Source organism: Sander lucioperca, chromosome 22, assembly GCF_008315115.2.
Source record: "Sander lucioperca isolate FBNREF2018 chromosome 22, SLUC_FBN_1.2, whole genome shotgun sequence".
NCBI classification, from domain to species: domain Eukaryota; kingdom Metazoa; phylum Chordata; class Actinopteri; order Perciformes; family Percidae; genus Sander; species Sander lucioperca.
The window spans coordinates 28791363-28811378 of NC_050194.1; the positions used below are offsets into that span (position 1 = coordinate 28791363).

Consider the following 20016-nt stretch of genomic DNA (forward strand, 5'->3'; position numbering starts at 1 on the left):
TAATCTGTGTTCATATTCACTCTCGTTGGAATCAATACACTCAGGACCTGTGGCTAGTCTCCTAAAGAGGCGTGGCGCGGGCGGAGCCCACGTGACACAGATACAGGAAACTACTCTGAGTTGGAGAGCCTCGGTTCTAAACCGTCTCTGGCGACAGATGCAAGTGTGGACGGTGCTTGGACCGTTTTGAAGCAGGCAAAAAAGATAACTGCCTGGTCACAAACATTTACTAGTTACAGCTAAACAGTACACTAAAATGTGTCTCTGAAAACATTTGAGGCGAGAAATAGGCAATAAAGGAACAGAATCTTCATTCATATTTGATCAGCACTGCCTAGTTTGACAGTTTGATCTGGGTTTCATGAGCCTGGTGCATTGTGCTGGATGCTGTATGCCGAAACAGGTGAGTTCACAGATTCGTCTGGGTTCCAGGCTACACATTTAGGGCTACAACTAACGATTATTTTCATTATTGATTACTCAATCATTATTTTAATTTATCAATTACCCGTTTAGTTAATAAAATGGCAGAATACAGTGAAAAATTCCCATCTGAGAGGCTATGGTTATGTCTTGAAATGTTATGTTTTGTCAGTGCAAAACCAAATATATGAAATGAAAATATGAGCCAGAGAATGCATTGTAAGTAAATGTACTTAATAAATACACCATTGTACATTGATTTTCCGTTGAGCGACTAATTAATTGACATCGATAAAAAAGTGGTGGAGTTAAAATAAATCTTAAGTATTGGATGCAGGTCTCTTCCAATTATGCTTCCAGCGAGTTCCAAATGGTAAAGTACACAACATTTTAAATCTGGGAAAGGAGAGTTGAGGAATCAAAACTGGTTTTGAATGACTGTTATGCTATTTCTTGCAGATCTGCTGGTTTTTATTAAGTTGTTTTCAGGAGAGACAAAGGTTGGATAAGTGCAGCCTACTTTACTCACTGAACCGTTTCGTTCAAATATATAGCAAAGCATATTAATGATGAGATTTTTTTTTAATTTTCTGTAGGCTAAATATTGTAATTAATTAATCCATGATCATTGTTGTATTTTAGTTTTGCTCCATTTTGTGTTCACACTGACTTACTTACTAACCCACAGAGGAAATCACATCCGACTGACTGACAGCAGGTCACTGAACTGAACCTGATGTATTTATTTATCGTTTCTGATGTCACAGGAGCTCATGAAGTAATAACTCATTATGAGCATTATTAGCTGAGACTTAAACTGGAGCTCATATATCATAATAATGACAGACAGGTAGAAACAGGAAACTTTGTTTACAGTTCTGGTAAGCATGTAATTCAACACAGTGAAAACTGATGAACCAAATGGAAAAAGTAAATGTTTGATCACACTAAGAAATGTGTACACTACATCAAAATGGCTCAGGTAAAACAGGAAATCTTGTGGATAGACAGGTTTGTCCTGGATGCCTTCTGGCTGATTGCAGGCAGCAGGGCACTCTTGAGAATGCCTGTCTCACAACATAAAGATGCATCTTCCAGGAAGTTGCAATTCCTCGAGGTAACAAACTGACCAGCAATGACTCATCCATCTGAGAGGTACTGTAAATACCACCAGCTGCTGGCTGTAGCATGCCCAATCAATTCAGCTTGATAACACACAACGGAGGCTTTAATAATGTCAGGTGCCCTGTGTGCAAGAGTGTGAGTGTGTGCCAGTAAAGACTAGAGGGAGACCATGGAGCAGGGATGTCACAGTTACAAATCCACAAATCATCTCTGTCAGATTTAGTGCAGGGACCCACATGTAAAGATGTAGTTGGTGTAGAATAGTAGTGACATAGTGATGAATGTGGTGCATGAATCCTAACTTACAGTATACATGCTGCTCCCTTATGTATGAAAAAAATCACCAGGCCAAACTTCTATTACATAATCTCCTAATTTAGCCTACCGTTCCTGATGACATACCTGGTAGAGCAAACAGTTTGAATGAAGTTGTGTGTTTTTATATTGGAACAAAAAACTGTAGGTGGTTTATTTGTAGGCCGAATTTTCCACTAAACCCAAACAATTTATATAATGTCCTCGGTCACATATAGGTGTAACAAGCAACATTAAGTTGCGAAGTTTTAATTTAATAAATGTGTAAAGGAAGTCATCTTTTGTGACAGAAGTAAGAAAGATAGTTTGTCTAGTTTACTTACCCACTGTATCCACTCCATACTTGTGACCCGCCACCTGATGTGACAGCGGGACGCAGCCGTTCAGGTGAGCCTGGACTTGTGGCCCCAGTGGCAGCTGACCGCACTTGTCTTTCGCGGGGTGCCCGCCGGAGAGCCGCGGGGTCAGGCTGACCCCACCAGCTCCTGAACTGGGGGTCAGTTCCAGTCTTCCGAGACCTAGAGAGGACTCCATCATCACTTGACGCTGAGTTGTTGACATTTGCACCAAAAAATGTATAAAAAGGGGGAGAAGCACAGTCTTTTTTCTTAAGAAAAAATAAAAAGTCAACGATGTGACTATCGATTCACATACTGTTATTATTACGTAAGCACAGAATACAGCCCCGCACACAAACTGTTAGGGCGTGAGGTTGAAAAGCCCTCATGGATATGGTCCAGTCCAGATGAAACCAGCACAGCAGCTTCGCTTGGGTTCGCAGTTTTGTACCACCGAGAACAACCACCTTGACGGAAAGCAACACTGCCGTGTCCGGTGGTGAAACAGGGCTCCTGAAGCAGTGCTAATTCAATGATTTTCATATCTTAAACAGAAGCATAAATACACCCTGGCCACATCCCACTTCCTATCAGTGTGTCAAATAGAAACAAAGCACGATTTCCGTTCGCAGCTTCCAAAATAAAACGAACGGAGACGCATCGATACTGCCTTCAGTGCCTTGTACCACGGTACTAAATGCGGAGATCTCTGCTGCTGATAAAAAGTCGACTGTCGTGTTGTTCAAGCGTTACGTGTCGGTCCAATCCCGAACATCGTTATTTATTGTCAATACAAATATATGTAGCAACTTTATTTTGAAGGCAAAGTCCTCCAACCTCCGGTCTTATATTGATCAAGTTCAGCTAGCTTGACACACGCAGCTTCGCTTCCTCGCTTCAAGTAGTAAATACTGTTGTATCTCAGTAATGGTGAGGTTACGACACACTCAAGAGTGATATCAGTTCCAGTCAGCAAATAGAGAAGCAGGCGGGGGCAAATAGAGACAATAAACTCTCGAAATTGCACAAAGAGGCTATTCAGTCCTGGTGTTGGTTGCTAAGTCATCGATACTGTCCATTAGGCTGCTAAGCAAGCCCTTCCTCGCGTCACAATTCAGCAGACCAGAGGAACATCACACTTGCCATGCAGACGCCTTCAAGACGAAGGCCTATCCGTTGAGGTTGAGCACAAAAACGATGCATTGTCGTCCTAAAATCCATTATATTTAAAGGAGTCAGTAGAGTGATCCTCATCTAGATATCCAGGTCAGTGTAGGCGGCTACCGTCTATGTAATGAACAGCGCCCAAAGCCTTTCACAGGTTTGCGACACTTGCCATTAGTGTCGCAAACTTACGCTCGCGGCAGCACTCGTGCCTGGATGATAGATGGATGATAGATGCATGCTAGATCGCACCAGCGATGCGACCAAAGATTCTAAACCTGCCGATACACGTGTCGACGTCAACACTTGGGCTTCAACTATTCTGCTGTGTTTATATTTCACATACACTCTTGCCTGTCGATGTTGTTAATAATTTCTACCCAATTTCGGATCTCATTGTTTCAGAAACATGTCCATTTGTGTAGATTTTGGATTAGAAGCATAATTGGTAGAAAGTGCAACTCCGTTAGGTCACAAATTATCAGAGGTAAAACCAATATGTAGGGCGCAGAGCATATTGCAAGAACAGAGGCAAAGCACAGCTATATGTCATATCCAGGCTTCAAAATTAACTTTTTCGTCCACAAGCCAAATGGCTAGGAATGTTCAAATATTACCAGCCACTCAATAGATTACCATCAGGTCTTTTGGCTGGTGAGTGAAGCAAATCTACCAGCCACTTGCATTTTTCACCAGCATTTGGCTGGTAAACGGTGCTAATTTTGACCCCTGGTCATATCATTGCTTCTGGCTTTGGTTGTGCCTTGAAAGGTCAGTGTCAACGAGGTCAGTTGAAATAATTTGAACTTTGAGCGCAGCACTCAGCAGCAATTTCAAGCGGTGGACCACGCCAAGGGTAGCACTTCCTCCAAGTTGTGTCCACCACTCTCCCCATAGGAAAAAAAAGTATTTTTGGGCATCCCATGATGGGCCAGGAATACTTGCACTGTTTGGCCCATAGACTGTAAAACATGGACATATAATAATAACTGGATACTGGATCCCAAAATGGCGCCTATTCAGTTCAATGGAGTAGCTTGCCTGGCGCATATGCCAAAAAAGTTTCTATGCTCAGGTTTACTTCTGTGATATGAAGCCCACTGAATATGCGCAGTAGTGTTTCTCCCGTTGGCCCCGCCCATGAGTTCCCGCCCAGGCCATAGACTTTACATTGGTGAGATGTCAGAAGTTTTTAAAATCGCTTTTCTTGGCTCAAGGCAAGTTTTTAAAATATGAAAAGTCCATGGATTAATTCATTAGTTGTTTGCAGTTCGAGGTGTCCTGTCAATAGTTTTACAGATGTTTCTTTTACAATTGTGGCCTATAGGGGAAATCCTTTTTGGGCCGCAGATGGATTTTTGTTGCAATACCACAAGTGGCCACTGGAAGAAATTGGCAGCAAGGCTGAGCGTACTTCCTGGGGGCCTGACATAAAGATGGACAATGAAAGATGGCATCTCCACTTCCTCCCACGGTGCGATCTAGCGTCCATCTGCCTGGATTTGGATTTCTTGTGCAGTGCGTGCATGCAATAAATAGTAATTTCTATTTATTTGTCTCACAGTTGATACTTATCTTTTGTGACTAAAAGAATACACAAATGTCCAAATTTGTGACCAAAATATCTAATACGTTATTAATATTATAACATAAATAACATCACATCATCCTGACAGTGACCTACACATTAAGAATAGAACTACAAAACAAATAAATGAGGAACAACATGACCATTCATACAAACATATCTATGGATAGCATGAAATATGTGAAATACAAAGTCTGCAGTGAATAATAGACAATAAGCGCAGGGACTCTGTGTTATGTACATGTAAAGAGAATGTGGGAGAATAAAGTTGTCACTCTTATGTAAATGTATTATGAAAGTAGTGAGTTTTTCACAGTGTGGATTTTCCAGTAGCCTACAGTATATTGGCTTTGGTTACAATACTGAACCAAAAGACCTATTTGAGTTGTTTCAGGCTTGTTTTGATAGTGGTATTATCCCTTCCTGGCGGTATAATGCCATCATTAAACCTATCCCTAAGTCATCAAAGAAAGCCCAATGACCACATGATTATAGAGGCATTAACAGTACCGTATATAAACTGTATCCATCATTTGTAATTCATCTTGAAAGAATAGGTGTGATTTTTAGTATGCTACTTTATGCAGATGATAGTGTATAATCTTATACTAGCATTGGCAACGGTCGCAGCGCTGCCTGGAAGGAGCCGTTGGGGGCAAAAAACACCATTGAGTGTTTTAAAGCTAGAGGGAAGATATTGGTACCATGGCTTGGTATCTAGATGACTAACCAACCTTGCCAATGCTAGTATAAGATTATACACTATCATCTGCATAAAGTAGCATACTAAAAATCAAACCTATTCTTTCAAGATGAATTACAAATGATGGATACAGTTTATATACGGTACTGTTAATGTTAGCTCAATAGTGTTTTTTGCCCCCAACGGCTCCTTCCAGGCAGCGCTGCGACCGCTGCCTCCAAGGCACCTAACCCTAACCTTAACCCTAACCCTAACCACAACCATAACCATTGCCTAGAATGGGAACCTTACACCCACATCACCACTTTTTGCAGTGAAAGGTTTTTACAAGACTCCATTTCACATGTTGGAGACCTAAGAGAATAAGAAAAACAGTGTTGTGCTTTGTTCTACCTCCAGCAGGGATAGAAAACTAAAGAACGTTTAGGGGTCTTCCCTCTAGCCTATTAAGCCCTGGTATTCATTAGTGTCTTCTGTAGGTCTCCACCTGTTGCTTGTTTTGCCTCATTTTAAGTTCTGTTCTAGTTCTGTTCTGGTTAGTATATATCCACAACGTTTCACTTCCGGGATTGCTCCATTGCCGCCGGAAATTCCACTGGATTTCACTCTTTTCGGCCAGATGTCTGTTACCTTCCACTTTGTTTGTGATGGAATTTTAAACTCTGGTGGATTTATGAGGACTATGGTTAACTGCACCTCAGATCTCTGCAGGGTAAATCCAGACAGCTAGCTAGACTATCTGTCCAATCTGAGTTTTCTGTTGCACGACTAAAACTACTTTTGAACGTACACATGTTCCACCAAAACAAGTTCCTTCCTGAGGCTATTTTGCAGAGGCACCGTGGTTCTGTCCGAAGCTTAGCGCCGCCCAAGACGATTGTGATTGGTTTAAAGAAATGCCAATAAACCAGAGCACGTTTTTCTCCCATCCTGGAATGCTGTGTGGACTAGCCAGACCCTCCTCCGTAGCGCTCTAGAGGAAGGTCTGGTAAAGCGAGACTATCCTGTTTATCCTGTCTTCTCACTGTTTGCTGTGGTTAAAGGCCCTGGGACACATGAGTGGTTTACCTGCTTGCTGTACAAGTTGCTGTGACTGCACGTGTGGTGAATATTCACGTTCCTAGTGTAGCCTAACACCCCATTTAAAAGCCTCATCCCACTTTTGGTTTGGTCTTTATTTAAAATACCAGTAGTTGGCTCGTAGTTTTTAATAGTGAATTTTCATTATATTCTCTGGCCTTTTGATCTGTCCCTAACACTGTATTGTTAAATCTTATGAATTCAAAGCATGTCCTGTAGCTACCATCCATACAGTACAGTATCAACATCAGTTGTAGGAGAACTTTATGGGGTCTACTTCAAGGCAATCTGAAGAAACACAAATTATAACTGTATTTTTCAACATTTTGGTATCTGCACCAAAGAATACATGTTTGTCTGTGTTACTAACTGGCTGTAAAGCCCAACCTCATCAAGCATTACATGTTTCAGTGTTCAAAGTGTGAGGGAAACATCTATATTGAAAGTTAATGCAAACATGAGAACTGATACTTTCCGTATTGCTATTTAACAACAACCTGGTGAAATATTAACCTAAGTCTGTCACATCATATGGATACAACTATAAAGATACAATTTGCATGTTCCCAGCATTAGCACAACCCTTTGCGATGGTTAGCTTGTTACCTGTGACGATATATGCAAAATGTAACATCTCTTTCACATTATCCAGTGACTGACCTATCTGGGTGTGTTTTGATATTCCTGAAGAAGTTCCACATTGTTGATCCAGCATCATTTATCTTGGTGCCACACACCTTGCATGTAGCTGTTAGCTTACTGCCACTGTTTACCAAGTTATTGAGAGCAAAACTAATGACAAAAGGCACAACTCCGGGAGGACTTGGTGTCTCCATCCTCAATGCATTTATGTGAGTCCGTGCACATAAGGCATGGCGCATGCGTTACGTTGCACATGCAAAGGGCAGGGGACATGCAGCTCGTCATACCCCAACGTATATGCCCCAATAAAAGAAAATACAAATACATGAATAGATTTAGATAAATTCAAGTATGAGTCAAGTCTGAAGTCTTTTGGGTCGAGTCGCAAGTCAAGTCTGAAGTCAGCTGTTTGTGCAACTTAAGTGCGACTCGAGTCCGAGTCTCAGACTTGAGTCCCCATCTCTGCCTAATACCGATTTCTTCATACATTTGAACCCCGGAATTGCCGCTTGCTGCTATATTTATTTTTATTAATTAGGGACCGTTCGGTATTTATGGAATGGACCACCAGAGGAACATAGGTGAGGGTCATGTCTTTTCATTCTTTGTTAAGGGAGGGTCACCCAACACTTTTTAGGGCGGGGGGGGGTCACCCAACTTTTGTATTCATGAAAACAGCTACATTTCAAAGTGGCTTGTTTGGTGCATATTTTTTCATGTAGCTCTTAGTCTCGGCCCTCCTTCGCTACCAGATGGGTCTGACCCATGAGTTTGCTGGGGGGCTGGTGGCTCAAACAGGTAATTGCATTGTTTAAAAAAATGAGTGGAATAATTACATCTGGCATGACCAGATATTTTATAAATATCTTAAATAACACAAAACAACTAAACGGTGATAGGTAATACATCAGATTTCATATACTGCTTTAGTAAAAAAATATTACCTGGCTGACGATGGGAGCAGCAGGACGCAAAAAACGAAAGTTACTGTTGTAGTGCAACAGTAACTTTCGTTTTTTTTTTGTCTGGACATCTTGCCGTGCCAACCTTGCAATAAAGGTTTCCTAAATGCCATGTATATAAATGTGATGTCAGCTTACTAATTGATTGCAGGTTTTGTGTAGTTTTGGACTTTTATACGTTTATTCCACTTTGTTTAAACGGCAAAGTGGAGAGGCCTCGTTTACCTGTTGGGAGCTGGCTGGTGAATGTGATGCGCGTAGGCCTTGCTGGATACACCGTGACTCTGTTTGTGGATCTGTGGATTACTTTTTTTTCGTGTCATTGGATTACGGCAAAATACAGATCTTTTTTCTCAACGTGTCTTAACGTTTTATGGTGTGACTGCGCTTCGTTTCTGCGTTTGGAGAGGCACCTCAACAGACTGATTATTCACTGTTACATTTTAGTTGAATTATCCCGTCACCGTCTGTCTATTGCGTTCCAAAACAGCCGTGCCGCGATTGGATTTCATAAGGGCGAATTGTTAAATTGTTACAATGTAATTTAAAATCTGCTTTAAAATAAACATATATGTTTTAGAATATAATGTTCAGCTTCGGCAGTAAATATACAATGAGTGAGGAAGCCTAGTGACAAGTCCATAGCAACCAGTGCTGAAGTTTCCCATTGTCCTTTGCTGAATGGTCTCAATGTTTTATTGTTTTATTTCACGTGAATACTAGTTTACTATTTGAGTAACTTAGTATTTGAAGTAATGCAGTAATGCAGGAAGTGTGCATTTAGTTTCCATGCTTATTGTGTTTTCACAACGTTAGTGAGTAAATCTACTGAAATGGCCACCACACCATAACAGAGGAGTGGGATGTGTAAGATGAGAATGCAGAGGTTAACTCGTGTATGTCATGGCTGTAAAAAAATCAAATGTCACGAATGTGTAGAAAAATTATTACTGGTGAGGGGATTGTTAAGTCTTTTTAGCCTAAAGATACCAAAACTCCTCCGGTGGTCCCTTAAATAAATAATGAACGGTCCCTTAAACATATGTTCTGGCATAGCTATTCAACAGTGAGTTTATGAGATTACTTTCTTATATCAGCAAGAGTATGTATCAGTACAATATTTTAGTCAGTCTCTGCAACCTATCAGATAACTAATGCCTTTTACTCACCATTCATAATATTATTACCAACACAGCTGTCAAAAGGTAGGTCTCTGTGCTTGTGATTGACAATTGTGATTGTAAATCTACTACAAATACTGCAAATAAACATAATGTGTAGTAGATATGGTTTAAATCTTAGCTGTCTGTCTAGTAAGTAATGGAATGCATGTAATAAATTATCTAAGGACCTGACAACAACAACAACAACACCACCCCACCCACCACCACCACCACCACACAAACACACACACACACACACACACACACACCCCTCCCTGAGAAATTCAGTCATGTAATTTAGGGGCTCCCCTACCATCATTTTAATGGGTCCATAATTGCACTGACAATTAAATGTATCTGTTTGAAAGTTCATGCTAACACTCTTATTGGCCTAAAGTCCCATAAACACAAGTACTGAGATCAGTAAACAGATTGTAGCTCTGTTTACAGGGAAATGAAGTGCTGTACAGTCCAGTCTGTTCTCTTGCTCATAACAACATAATGATCGTGTTTATGCTGTAGGCCTACATCTGCCCTATATGTAGAAATGGCAGTATACTACTCTGATTTGGCACATGATTTCTGTCTGTATTATATAAGTTGAACGTAGAGGCCCAGACCTCAATATGCTTTATTCTTTCTATTCATGTCTAACAGTAGCCTGACAAGCCAGACCCACATCAAGATGTTGACCCTGGCTGCAAATTACATTTGCTGCCGCTAGGGTGCGTCTAGATTTCTTGGCTAGTCTAACAGCGTACTGGAGACTAAAACACACACACACACACACACACACACACACACACACACAAACAGCATTTTACAACATTTCTTTACAGGAGAAAAGGATTGTTGATATAGATAATTGATTATCAATGGAATCAAAGCACTATTGTTTTTAAGGCAACATTTGCTCTTCTGGGGTTTATGCAGGCAATATGAATCAGTTTTTGTTATAATGGGTATCCATTCATTGTATTTTTCACTTTAAATTACTTTAAAGCCACACACATTTAATAGAGAGACATAGTTTTATCTCATAGGTTGGGGGTCTTTAGTCACACTGGGAACACATTTATGTTGAAAAGACATGAAAAGGGGCATGTTATGATATATAATATGTGACCTTTAAGTTTTACGAAATGTATGTTGATTTGATACAGGGTACTTTAAGGTGACATTTGATGTTACTGTATCATTGGAGCTAAATAAATGCAGTCTTTCCCATACTTGCCTTTTGTAGGCTTTTCCTTCTCATTATCCAATATAATCTGTAGGCCAACAGATATCATATTTTCATTTCATTTATTGTAGCATATATGCAATATTATATTTGTGTGCAATTTGATTTGTATCAATAGCTACATAAACATTTTTATCAAGCAAATAACATTTATGTGACACAACTGTAAAAAAGGAATGTTGTAGCCTTTGTAATGACATGTATACAAAATACATGAGAAGTGGGATATATTACCAATTATGTCAAAATACAAATATATCTACCATGCAATGATCATGTCATGCAACTGCTGTATTAGGGTACTGGCACCTTGTTTGGTCCAATTCAGGCACTGGCAGATCAACCAGGACGGATTTTAAAACCAGGTGAAAATGGGGCTAAAGTAACATACACACATTATGTGACTATATTATGATTACATTGTTGAATTCATTGAAATAAAGCAGTCCTCAATTATTTGTCTCAAACGTATCCTAACCATGCCATGTGATCGTAGTACGGAAGAGGATTCGGGCCACATGTGACAATTTTATTCAAGTGCTGAGTTTAAATACAGAATTCTGAGGAAAAAAATCATAATTCTGAGATTAAAGTCATAATTCTGATTTTTTTTCTTAGAATCTCAGAATTTTGACTTTAATCTCAGAACTCAAAAACATTTTTTTCACATGTGGCCCTAATCCTCTTTCGTAGTTGTGCTACTTCAGTACACGACAACAATAAAAACAACAACAAATATTACTGGGACCACTACAGATTAACATTTAATATCCAGCAAGTCATGTTATAGACAGATATATATATATATATATATATATATATATATATATATATATATATATATATATATATATATATATATATAAACATGCAACCAAAATATAACGAAACCTTCAATGGGCTTCAAACTAACCAGAAACTGTGCTATATGAGAACTAATATCAATGCAAGACTTCTAGTGTAATTTCGATGGATGTATTCTGTTGTACACCAATTTGCAATATTCAGAACTACGTTTCCCATGATCCACTTTGGAGGACCGACCGTAAACAGGAGAAAGCGGAAACAAAAGAGGTTTTATAAAAACACAAACACATCCCCGGTTGTCGAAGTACTCAGGGAATAAACTACAGCCATTTGGTTCGCCAACAATAATATTGAAATTTAAATAAAGAGCGAGTCGACGTGAGTTGAGGAGCAAACTGCATCTACATGGCACTGAAAAGAATACAGAAGGTAAATTTGACTGGCTAGCTATGGTTGCCAGCTAATGGTAGCTAGCTAACTGGCCCAGAGTTCATTTCTATAAAAAGGTTTAATAACATCGATTTCAACGCCACCCCCGCTTCAGAGCAACTTCTGACTAACTTCGTAACATTTTTGGAAATAATTTGTTTGTTGACACGTCCCAGAACAGATACAGCAGCCAGTGACAACTTCAAAGTTTCGTGCTAGCTTGCTAACAATTTAGCTAACAACTACTCTGATGTTAATCTGTCACTATTTTCGAAGCTGTCACTATTGTGTGTTCTCTAATGGTATCTAACTTGTCTAAGTAACCGGACAACAGCCCTGTTGTAGCTACTTGAACTTTACCTTTTGACGGTAGACAAGTTATGCAGTGACAAGGAAAGTGCTTCTCAACACACAGTGCCATTTCTTTCTTACGGTTTCTCCGTTATATTGATATAAGCTATTTAGTTAGCTTAACAGCCTTAGTAGAACTAGACTAGACGTGGATATAGGGTCAGCGTCAGGTATCTCTAAACTATCACAACTCCTCATGAAGGACAGAATTTCCATTGGGAAATAGGAACAAATATGATGTGATGAAACACAAGTGATTTTGCTTAATTGTGTGCACTTCATGAAAGCTTTAACAGAGGTATAGCTCCTCGCCTCCTCCTAGGGAAGATCTTCAACGCTCTTCTTCCTTATGCCACTCCTTGCAACCAGGAAGTAACCTGAGGGGAGGAGGGCTGAAGCAAGCTTTTTGGGACAAGTTATTTGCCATTGAAACATCAAGAAGGGATGTCTGCTATTCGGTGATGTGGAAAACTGATGCAGGCCAATATCCCTATGTAGCTAATACATTTTTTGAGCAACCACATCCAAATCGTTGTGCACCCTTTACCCTGCTACTGGGGCTGCTGATGTTTGTTAATAAGTGACATTACAAATATATGTTGAACCTTTATCTTAAGAATTTCTTTCTTTGTAAATGCTTTGTGATGGCATATTGGTTACATCACAATGAAGTTATTTATCCAAAACTGAAACTGAAAAATGTCCCGGTCAGGGATTAGGGCTGATTATTGTTTAAATCTTCTTGACACCAGCAACCTCAGTACAGATACCTTACCTTGCTGAATCTGTTCATCTGTTCACAAAATAAGCCAAAGATCTTAAATGCATTACTTTTCACGTTGTTTTAAAGGGGCACTCAAACTTTACACTTGAAGTTTAGTGCTAAGCATGACTAGTAAACTACTCAGCCTGTGATGACAGTTTGAAATCTGCTATGGCTCTGGAGAAGCTTTCTAACATTTGAGAAAATAACCCAAATGAGTTGTCAGGGAGATCTCAGGGTGGGCTTGGAAATAATAACAGCAAGCCTGTCTGAAAAACTAGGGTTGTGGAAAGATATGGATATTTACCAGGCAAGGTCTGTGTTAAAGGAGTACACCTTTAACACATTGGTGGCACTAACATCAGTTGGAAGAAGAGAGAAGGTAGTGGAGAAAAATAAGCAATTCTATTTACATGAAAGTTAACCTTGGAACCAGTAATTTGACAAAAAAAAAATCTTAACTCAGGGTCCGCTTACTACTCCATCCATTAAGGAATACCTTGAGACGTTGTGGAGAGGACCAGTCAAAGCTGACCTTGAGTTAGGATTGTTTTAGGTTTTTTTTGTCAAATGTCTTTCTGTTATCTGATAACTTTCCTGGAAACACTCATCTGGTACACAAGTCTTTAGTTTTGTGTTAAAGAGAGAAACAAAACAGACAGATATAATCAGTATTAGTCATGAAGAAAGGAGTGTCACTTACAGAAACTCAAACATTAATCATCAAAAAATCACAGTAGTGCCCAAAAGGTTTGACTCTGATCTCAAGTTGTCACTGAAGTTGAAGTTAAAAAAAATAGTATAACATTTGATCAGTACCTGTTTAGCTAAATAACTAACAGGAGTATTTTTTGCTGCATTGAGCAGGAGCTGCATGACCTGCAGAGAGACCCACCAGCACAGTGCTCTGCTGGCCCTGTGGGGGAAGACTGTGAGTACACGTGCACATTTCATGTCCTGAGTGCTCCCACTGCCTGTTGGCACTTTTATGGTTAATGTGTAGTAATGCCCAAAATGTATTTCGCAAAAGAAAATGTTTCTCGCTGACTTACATCAAATAAACAAATAAGGGAATTGTGGAAACAGACTTTGTCCTAGAAATAGAAACGACAGCATGGACGTTTTTTAAGATGATGGCATTTTCAGTTGTTGGGCCAGGCGTAGTTAGGGGAGAAAGAGGGGTTCCAGATTCCATAGCTAGCTGAGCCACCACTTAGCTTTGTCAGCAACTAGCCTACTTCAAGTATAGTGCAAATGTCAGATGTTACAAATACCCATCATTCTAGCCATTGTTGTGAAATTCTGCAATACTTTTAGTGGGACTGCGGGTACACAATGAAGTTCTCTGCCTGCAGGTATCATAACTTAGATTTTTTAGTGCAATATGTACAGAGGTTGGAGTGTTTTGGGACAAGGCAAAAAAAATGACACCAAGCTAGTGCACCATGCACACCACTAGAGGTATTCACTACATGTACTAACAAATCGTAATTAATGAATCTTTAAATGGTTCTGACTATACTGAATCGCCATTGTAACTGACCAAACTGCTTTTAGCAATGGAGCCACTCTCCGTTGACTGTGGTCGCCTTTGTCAGCTGTGATTTACAGTACGTTATTTCCATATTAAAAGACCACTAAAGCTACAGAAACCTTAATAATAGGCTACTGAGCCATTCACCTTATGTACAGTGCTTGTATAGGCTAATTCTGTACTAAACTGAGCATAATAGCTTGGACCACAAACAGACTGAATGTACTACTGAAGAAAGTTAGCACTGAATGATGGCTGATGAACATTGTGTCTGTGATGTGTACAGCTTACATTTTCCTGTCTCTCTCTTTCTCCCTTAATTGCTTTTAGTGTTTCATTGGCAAGCAACCATAATGGGTCCGGTGAGTATCACACATCACTTAAGGCTTTCAGTCCTCCCATACATACTCCTGTGGTTGTACTACATTATATTCTCTTAGTAGCTATTGGGACTTGTTGTTTGACTGGAAAGTCTGGAAAGTTCAGAAAATCACTTTACTGTAAAGCAGCTTGTAAAACCATAAAAAGACAACGTGTGTCATATCACGATATTACGATATCCAAAATGTAAGATGATATCTAGTCTCATATATCGATGTCGATATAATATTAATATATAATGCCCAGCACTACTTTGAACTTGAAAGTATACTTTTTATATTAAGGTGCCATATAGCGCTCACTTTCAGGTTCAAACTTGTATTTTGGGTTTTTACTAGAACATGTTTACATGCTTTAATGTTCAAAAACCCATTATGTTGCCCCTGTCCTCACTGAAGGTGACTGTAATGTGCTTATTGTCAGTCATTTGGTTCCAGCTGAATGCTTAGTGTGAAATGTTTTACTGACAGCAATGTCTCACATGTCTTTATGTCAGGGCGACAGTCCTTACCAAGGAGGAGTTTTCTTTCTCACAATCCACTTCCCCACCGACTACCCATTCAAGCCACCGAAGGTATGAGCTGGTTTGCTTACTGATAGCTTTGACCTGTCATACTGTGGAATTTATTGTGGTCGTTGTGCAATCAGAAACCCCTCTCCTGTCTCATAAATTATGTAAGGAATAATACCTGACAAGTTATACATTCCGTGTTTGTAATGGATGCCTGTTCTCAAGAACAAGCAGTTGGTGGATTTTCCACAATCCATTACAATCATGAAAAATACAATCTTAGAGGGTATCATTAAGTTTTGTATCATGGTCTCTTGCCAACAAAATGCCATATGTCAACAAATAAAACATTACATTTGTTCATATTTAACTAATTTTGATCTTGCTTTTTTGTTTGAAATATCATACTATATAGTTGCTGAGCCTCTGAATCCCTGCCATTTGCATTACTAGGCAACTTAAACAAGGGGGCGGGGGGTGGTTCTTAAAACTACTACATACTGATTCTTACCAGGTTTAGAGTATGCACACTATTCTCCCACAGTGCAGAGTTTTACTTTTAGTTTGCGTTTACAGTTCTGCACCCAACTACCACGACAGATTACTACCAGAAAAAAAGAGAAAAACAAATAGGCAGTATACTTTACTTAAGATTGCAGTTTGAAATTATTGGACAGTACTGTAAGGTCAGTACTATAAGCAGCACTAGAGCCAAATTTTGGACTGAACCTTTTGCTACAAGGCAAACACTACTAGTAACTGTGGAAGTGCATCTTCTCTGCTCACACAAACCTGTGTGGCTGTTCTTTTATTTATTTTTATTTTTTTACAGGTAGCATTCACAACTAAGATTTATCACCCGAATATAAACAGCAATGGGAGTATCTGTTTGGACATTCTACGGTCACAGTGGTCTCCAGCACTAACAGTGTCTAAAGGTAATTACAGCCTCCTGCTGCTATCACTGTGTCAACTGTAACTGCAACAGCAACTCCACTGTCATTATTTTGATCTTATGTCAGTTTTTCATGTTATCTGTATTTTAAGAAGCACCGTTTTTTGAATACACTCAAAAAATGGCTGCGAAGTCACCTTATGAAGTGACATTTGACGTGTACCTATAATACTCTATATCTGAAATTATGTCAAATTTCATTATACTTGACATTGTTTCCTCTAGGATTTTTTTCAGCAGTGGTTAACAGTAAGGTTAGTGTTGAAAATTAGTGGGGGTGCAATAGTAGCTACGTTGCTGGCCGACAAAAGCAATGAAAAATATATAATATAAGGTGTTATGGGCCCTGAGCGTGGTCCCATATGAACAGATTATGCTGGAAAAAGTTATCAACAGTTAGCTTTATTTTCAGATATATATATAGCTATATTCAGCTTGCCAGATAGCACACATAGCTAATGAACAATTCCAGAACCATCTCAGATCACATTTTCACTCACTATGACCACTACGTTGTCATTACAACACATACAGTAGACTTAACATGAGGAGGTGAGTTCATATTCTAAACCCATTCAACACGGGATGAAACTTCAAAGCAAACATAACTAACTGGTGATCACAAGTCAACTCAGCCTTTGCTTTGGTTAGGATAACATTTAAACCTTAGAGTCACAAGCCTAAACTGAAGCAACTTGAGCTGTATTACTTGACTATTATTTACAAAGAAAATATGTCTTGGTCGATTCACATACTAAACATTATGCCAAATATTATCAGTAATGTTGCAGGCAGTGGGCCTAATTGCTAGCTAACCACTGCTAAGAAAGAAATCCAGCACATAGACAGCATCTTAGGAGACGGTATCGACACGTGAAACGGGTGATTTAAAGGTACCGCTCGTATTGGTTTTGAGCGTTATGCAATCCCACTAACCTGGAAAAGGTTTTAAACAGTAAAGTGAACACAGAGTGTCAATACCTGGGGTCTGATAAACAGTAAATTCAAATTCAGCGCCCATGACACTATTTTCCAAGCTACTGTAGCTGTCCATATTCCACGGGACCTTTTGTGAGTGCGGTTTCAATGGGAGGCTTTCATCTCTGTTTTTCACTCTGCCTTCGGCGAAAATGCTGTACTCGCTCTCTCTCGATGTCAATTTGAGAACTACTCTCTTCCTTGATCAACATGATACTTTTCATAGACTCTTCAGTGCACAGATGTCACAATGTCTGCTTCTTGTTTCTCTTGTGGAAATTACTAATGAATGCAGTGCTGTTCAGAATTTAAATCTTTAGTTCGTACAGCATACCTTCCCCTCCCACTTCCCAGTCTATGCTGACACAGGACACAGAACTCATCGCTCCTGGTGACTACAAGTAGGGATATATCTGGGGTAGGCTCATTTTAAACATCCTTTATCTACATGTTAACTAATATGATCTTTTTTAAATTCCTCTTCATTCCAGTTTTATTGTCCATATGTTCATTGCTTTGTGATCCAAACCCAGACGACCCCTTAGTTCCAGACATAGCACACATGTACAAGAACGACAAAGACAAGTGAGTATACACATAGGCTCGGGTGGTGCTTTATTGTCCAGTAATATCAACATCAGGTCAGGACATGTGTGTACCTGATGTTCACTCTCCTCTTTTCTCTCCTCAGATACAACAAACTAGCAAAAGATTGGACCCAAAAGTATGCCATGTAAAGAAAAAAAAGATGAAGAAAAACATGCTGAGAACTTTTCCTTTTCCTTTTTTTTATGTCACAACACACTGTAAATTATAGTATGGAATCATTACGTAATCTTAAGTAATTTTCATTCAAACAACTGTTATTAACATGATTATTAATCTGAGACCATGACATACATTCTTTGTTTTTATATGGAAGCAGAAGGTTTTACTTTGAGCAGAAGGGAAATATTGCCTATTGGCATTTCATAGATACTGTGATATTTCAAAGTTTGGTATGTTGTTTGTTTTTGTATCAAGGAAATTTTATTTGAGTTAATTACAAATTGCTTCAAAGCATTCTTCATTTTTGAAGTAAAACTAGTGGATTGTAGGTCATAAATCCCAACATATGCCATTCAGCAATAAGCCCTTCTTTTTTTTTTTAAAGGAGCTGAGTAATAGTGCAGCAGAAGAATAGCATACATGTTAGACAAGCTGCTCCATAACTGGAAACCCCAGGTTCAGTCCCTGCTGTGCTCATCAGCAGCCAGCAAGGAAACACAGTGAACCATGGAAATGTGGAAGGGTGAATGCCAAATATGTAAGCCCCTTATTCTGACACATTTTCAGTGGGTGATGGAGGTTTTTTTATAGTTCTTTTGCATCTTGTAGCAGACCAAGTGGAATGAAACAATGTACTGTTGCAGTTTCCCTGAAAATGGGAGCAATTACAAGTCAAGGCACGTAGTAATGTCTTCTTTTTATTATAATTGTTATTAATTGTATAGTATTACATTTTTTCATTTAGAGTTATCACAATGTAAATCTGTCATTAAAAGTATGTACTCTTTTCCCCTGACATTTGCAGTGATGTTGGCTTTTTGGTTGGATTTACACAGGCACAAAAATCAGATTTTTAACCATGAAACCTGTACCTAAGGTTTAATGGGTTCTTCTGTTTGACCTCCGGTCTGTCTGTATATCTATCTATGCTATAGAAATGGTAAAAATCCCATTTTGTGTTCCTGTGTAAGCAGTCTCACTTGTGTCTTTGAGGCCTGTGTGGCACCTTTTGTACTGAATTAAAGAATGGTACAGTTTTTATCATGACTTTATGGTTTTTATCAGAGTGGTGATTGATCAATGTTGATCTTTGGCAGGCAGTTTATATTTTGCAATGTTGTTGTGTTGACATGGTCAAATTTAGTGGTCATATTTTGTATTAATATGGTTAGGTCAGTTGTAATTACTACCTAGTCTATGGTAGGAACATGGGAGAAAGCCTCCAGTTTCTTTATTCCAGAATAATACCTGGCCCCACATTTGATATGTGGTTCTTTAATTAAATCCAATATTTAAGCAAAAATATGAAATAATGGTGGTCTTACAACATAATTTTGACACAGTCTCAAGATCAGGCAGCCCCTCCTGAAGGCCCTTATCATGTCAATTGATAGTGTTGCTCACTGGTGCATATTCTTTCAGTTAGATTAGTGCAAATCACTTTCTGGGCATTTCAGGGTCCCTGGAGTTTTGGGGCCCAGGGGCAGCAGTATTTGGGCAAAGCCTTTGATCAAAACAGGGGAAAATGTTTTTAAATGCATATAGGCTAATTGGACGGATGGCGTTAACACACAATGTGGCGGGACAATTTATTACCCACATACAGTTGAAAATGGGTGTCAACACAGTGAGTACAGATATTGTGTATTTACAATAAAGATAGCCTATTCAAAAATCTCTCAAGAATGAATTGATGTCCGCAAGTGATTTGTGTGACATTCAATTTCTCCATTTTCTTAGTCGTAAGGGTTTAACATTGTGAGGTAGACTTAACTGAGAACTAACAGATGCTA

At 39.1% G+C, this 20016-nt stretch overlaps 2 protein-coding genes across 5 annotated transcripts in view; one reads left to right on the forward strand and one right to left on the reverse strand.

Moving 5' to 3' along the window:
* Positions 1-3526, reverse strand: part of ipmkb (inositol polyphosphate multikinase b) — a 28038-nt gene extending 24512 nt beyond the window's left edge. Inside the window, exon 1 of the mRNA XM_031323949.2 lies at positions 2187-3526. Within this exon, the coding sequence (XP_031179809.1) occupies positions 2187-2424 (238 nt within the window). The 5' untranslated portion in view covers positions 2425-3526. The remainder of the gene's footprint in view (positions 1-2186) is intronic.
* An 8234-nt stretch (positions 3527-11760) lies between these two features.
* On the forward strand, positions 11761-19270 carry LOC116067500 (ubiquitin-conjugating enzyme E2 D4-like). 4 transcript variants are annotated; one of them, XR_004109228.2, is made up of 8 exons: positions 11761-11982; positions 13964-14027; positions 14961-14992; positions 15508-15585; positions 16355-16460; positions 17761-17873; positions 17989-18040; positions 18147-19270. XR_004109228.2 is itself a non-coding variant. In XM_031323966.2 (7 exons), the coding sequence occupies exons 1-6, from the start codon at positions 11959-11961 to the stop codon at positions 17817-17819; spliced, it is 363 nt and encodes a 120-aa protein (XP_031179826.1). In that variant the 5' UTR covers positions 11761-11958; the 3' UTR covers positions 17820-17846; positions 17947-18040. The 4 variants fall into 4 exon arrangements, 2 of the variants coding, with proteins under 2 accessions (XP_031179826.1, XP_031179825.1); XR_004896391.1 differs by having other exon boundaries at positions 17761-18040; XM_031323966.2 differs by lacking the exon at positions 18147-19270 and having other exon boundaries at positions 17761-17846; positions 17947-18040.
* Positions 19271-20016: the final 746 nt, after the last annotated feature.

Coding starts and splice junctions, on each gene's coding strand:
- LOC116067500 (XM_031323965.2), top strand. CDS start 11,959: ATGGCACTGAAAAGAATACAGAAG. Junction 15,586..16,354: donor ACCCATTCAAGCCACCGAAG/GTATGAGCTGGT, acceptor ATTTTTTTACAG/GTAGCATTCACAACTAAGAT. Junction 16,461..17,946: donor AGCACTAACAGTGTCTAAAG/GTAATTACAGCC, acceptor TCTTCATTCCAG/TTTTATTGTCCATATGTTCA.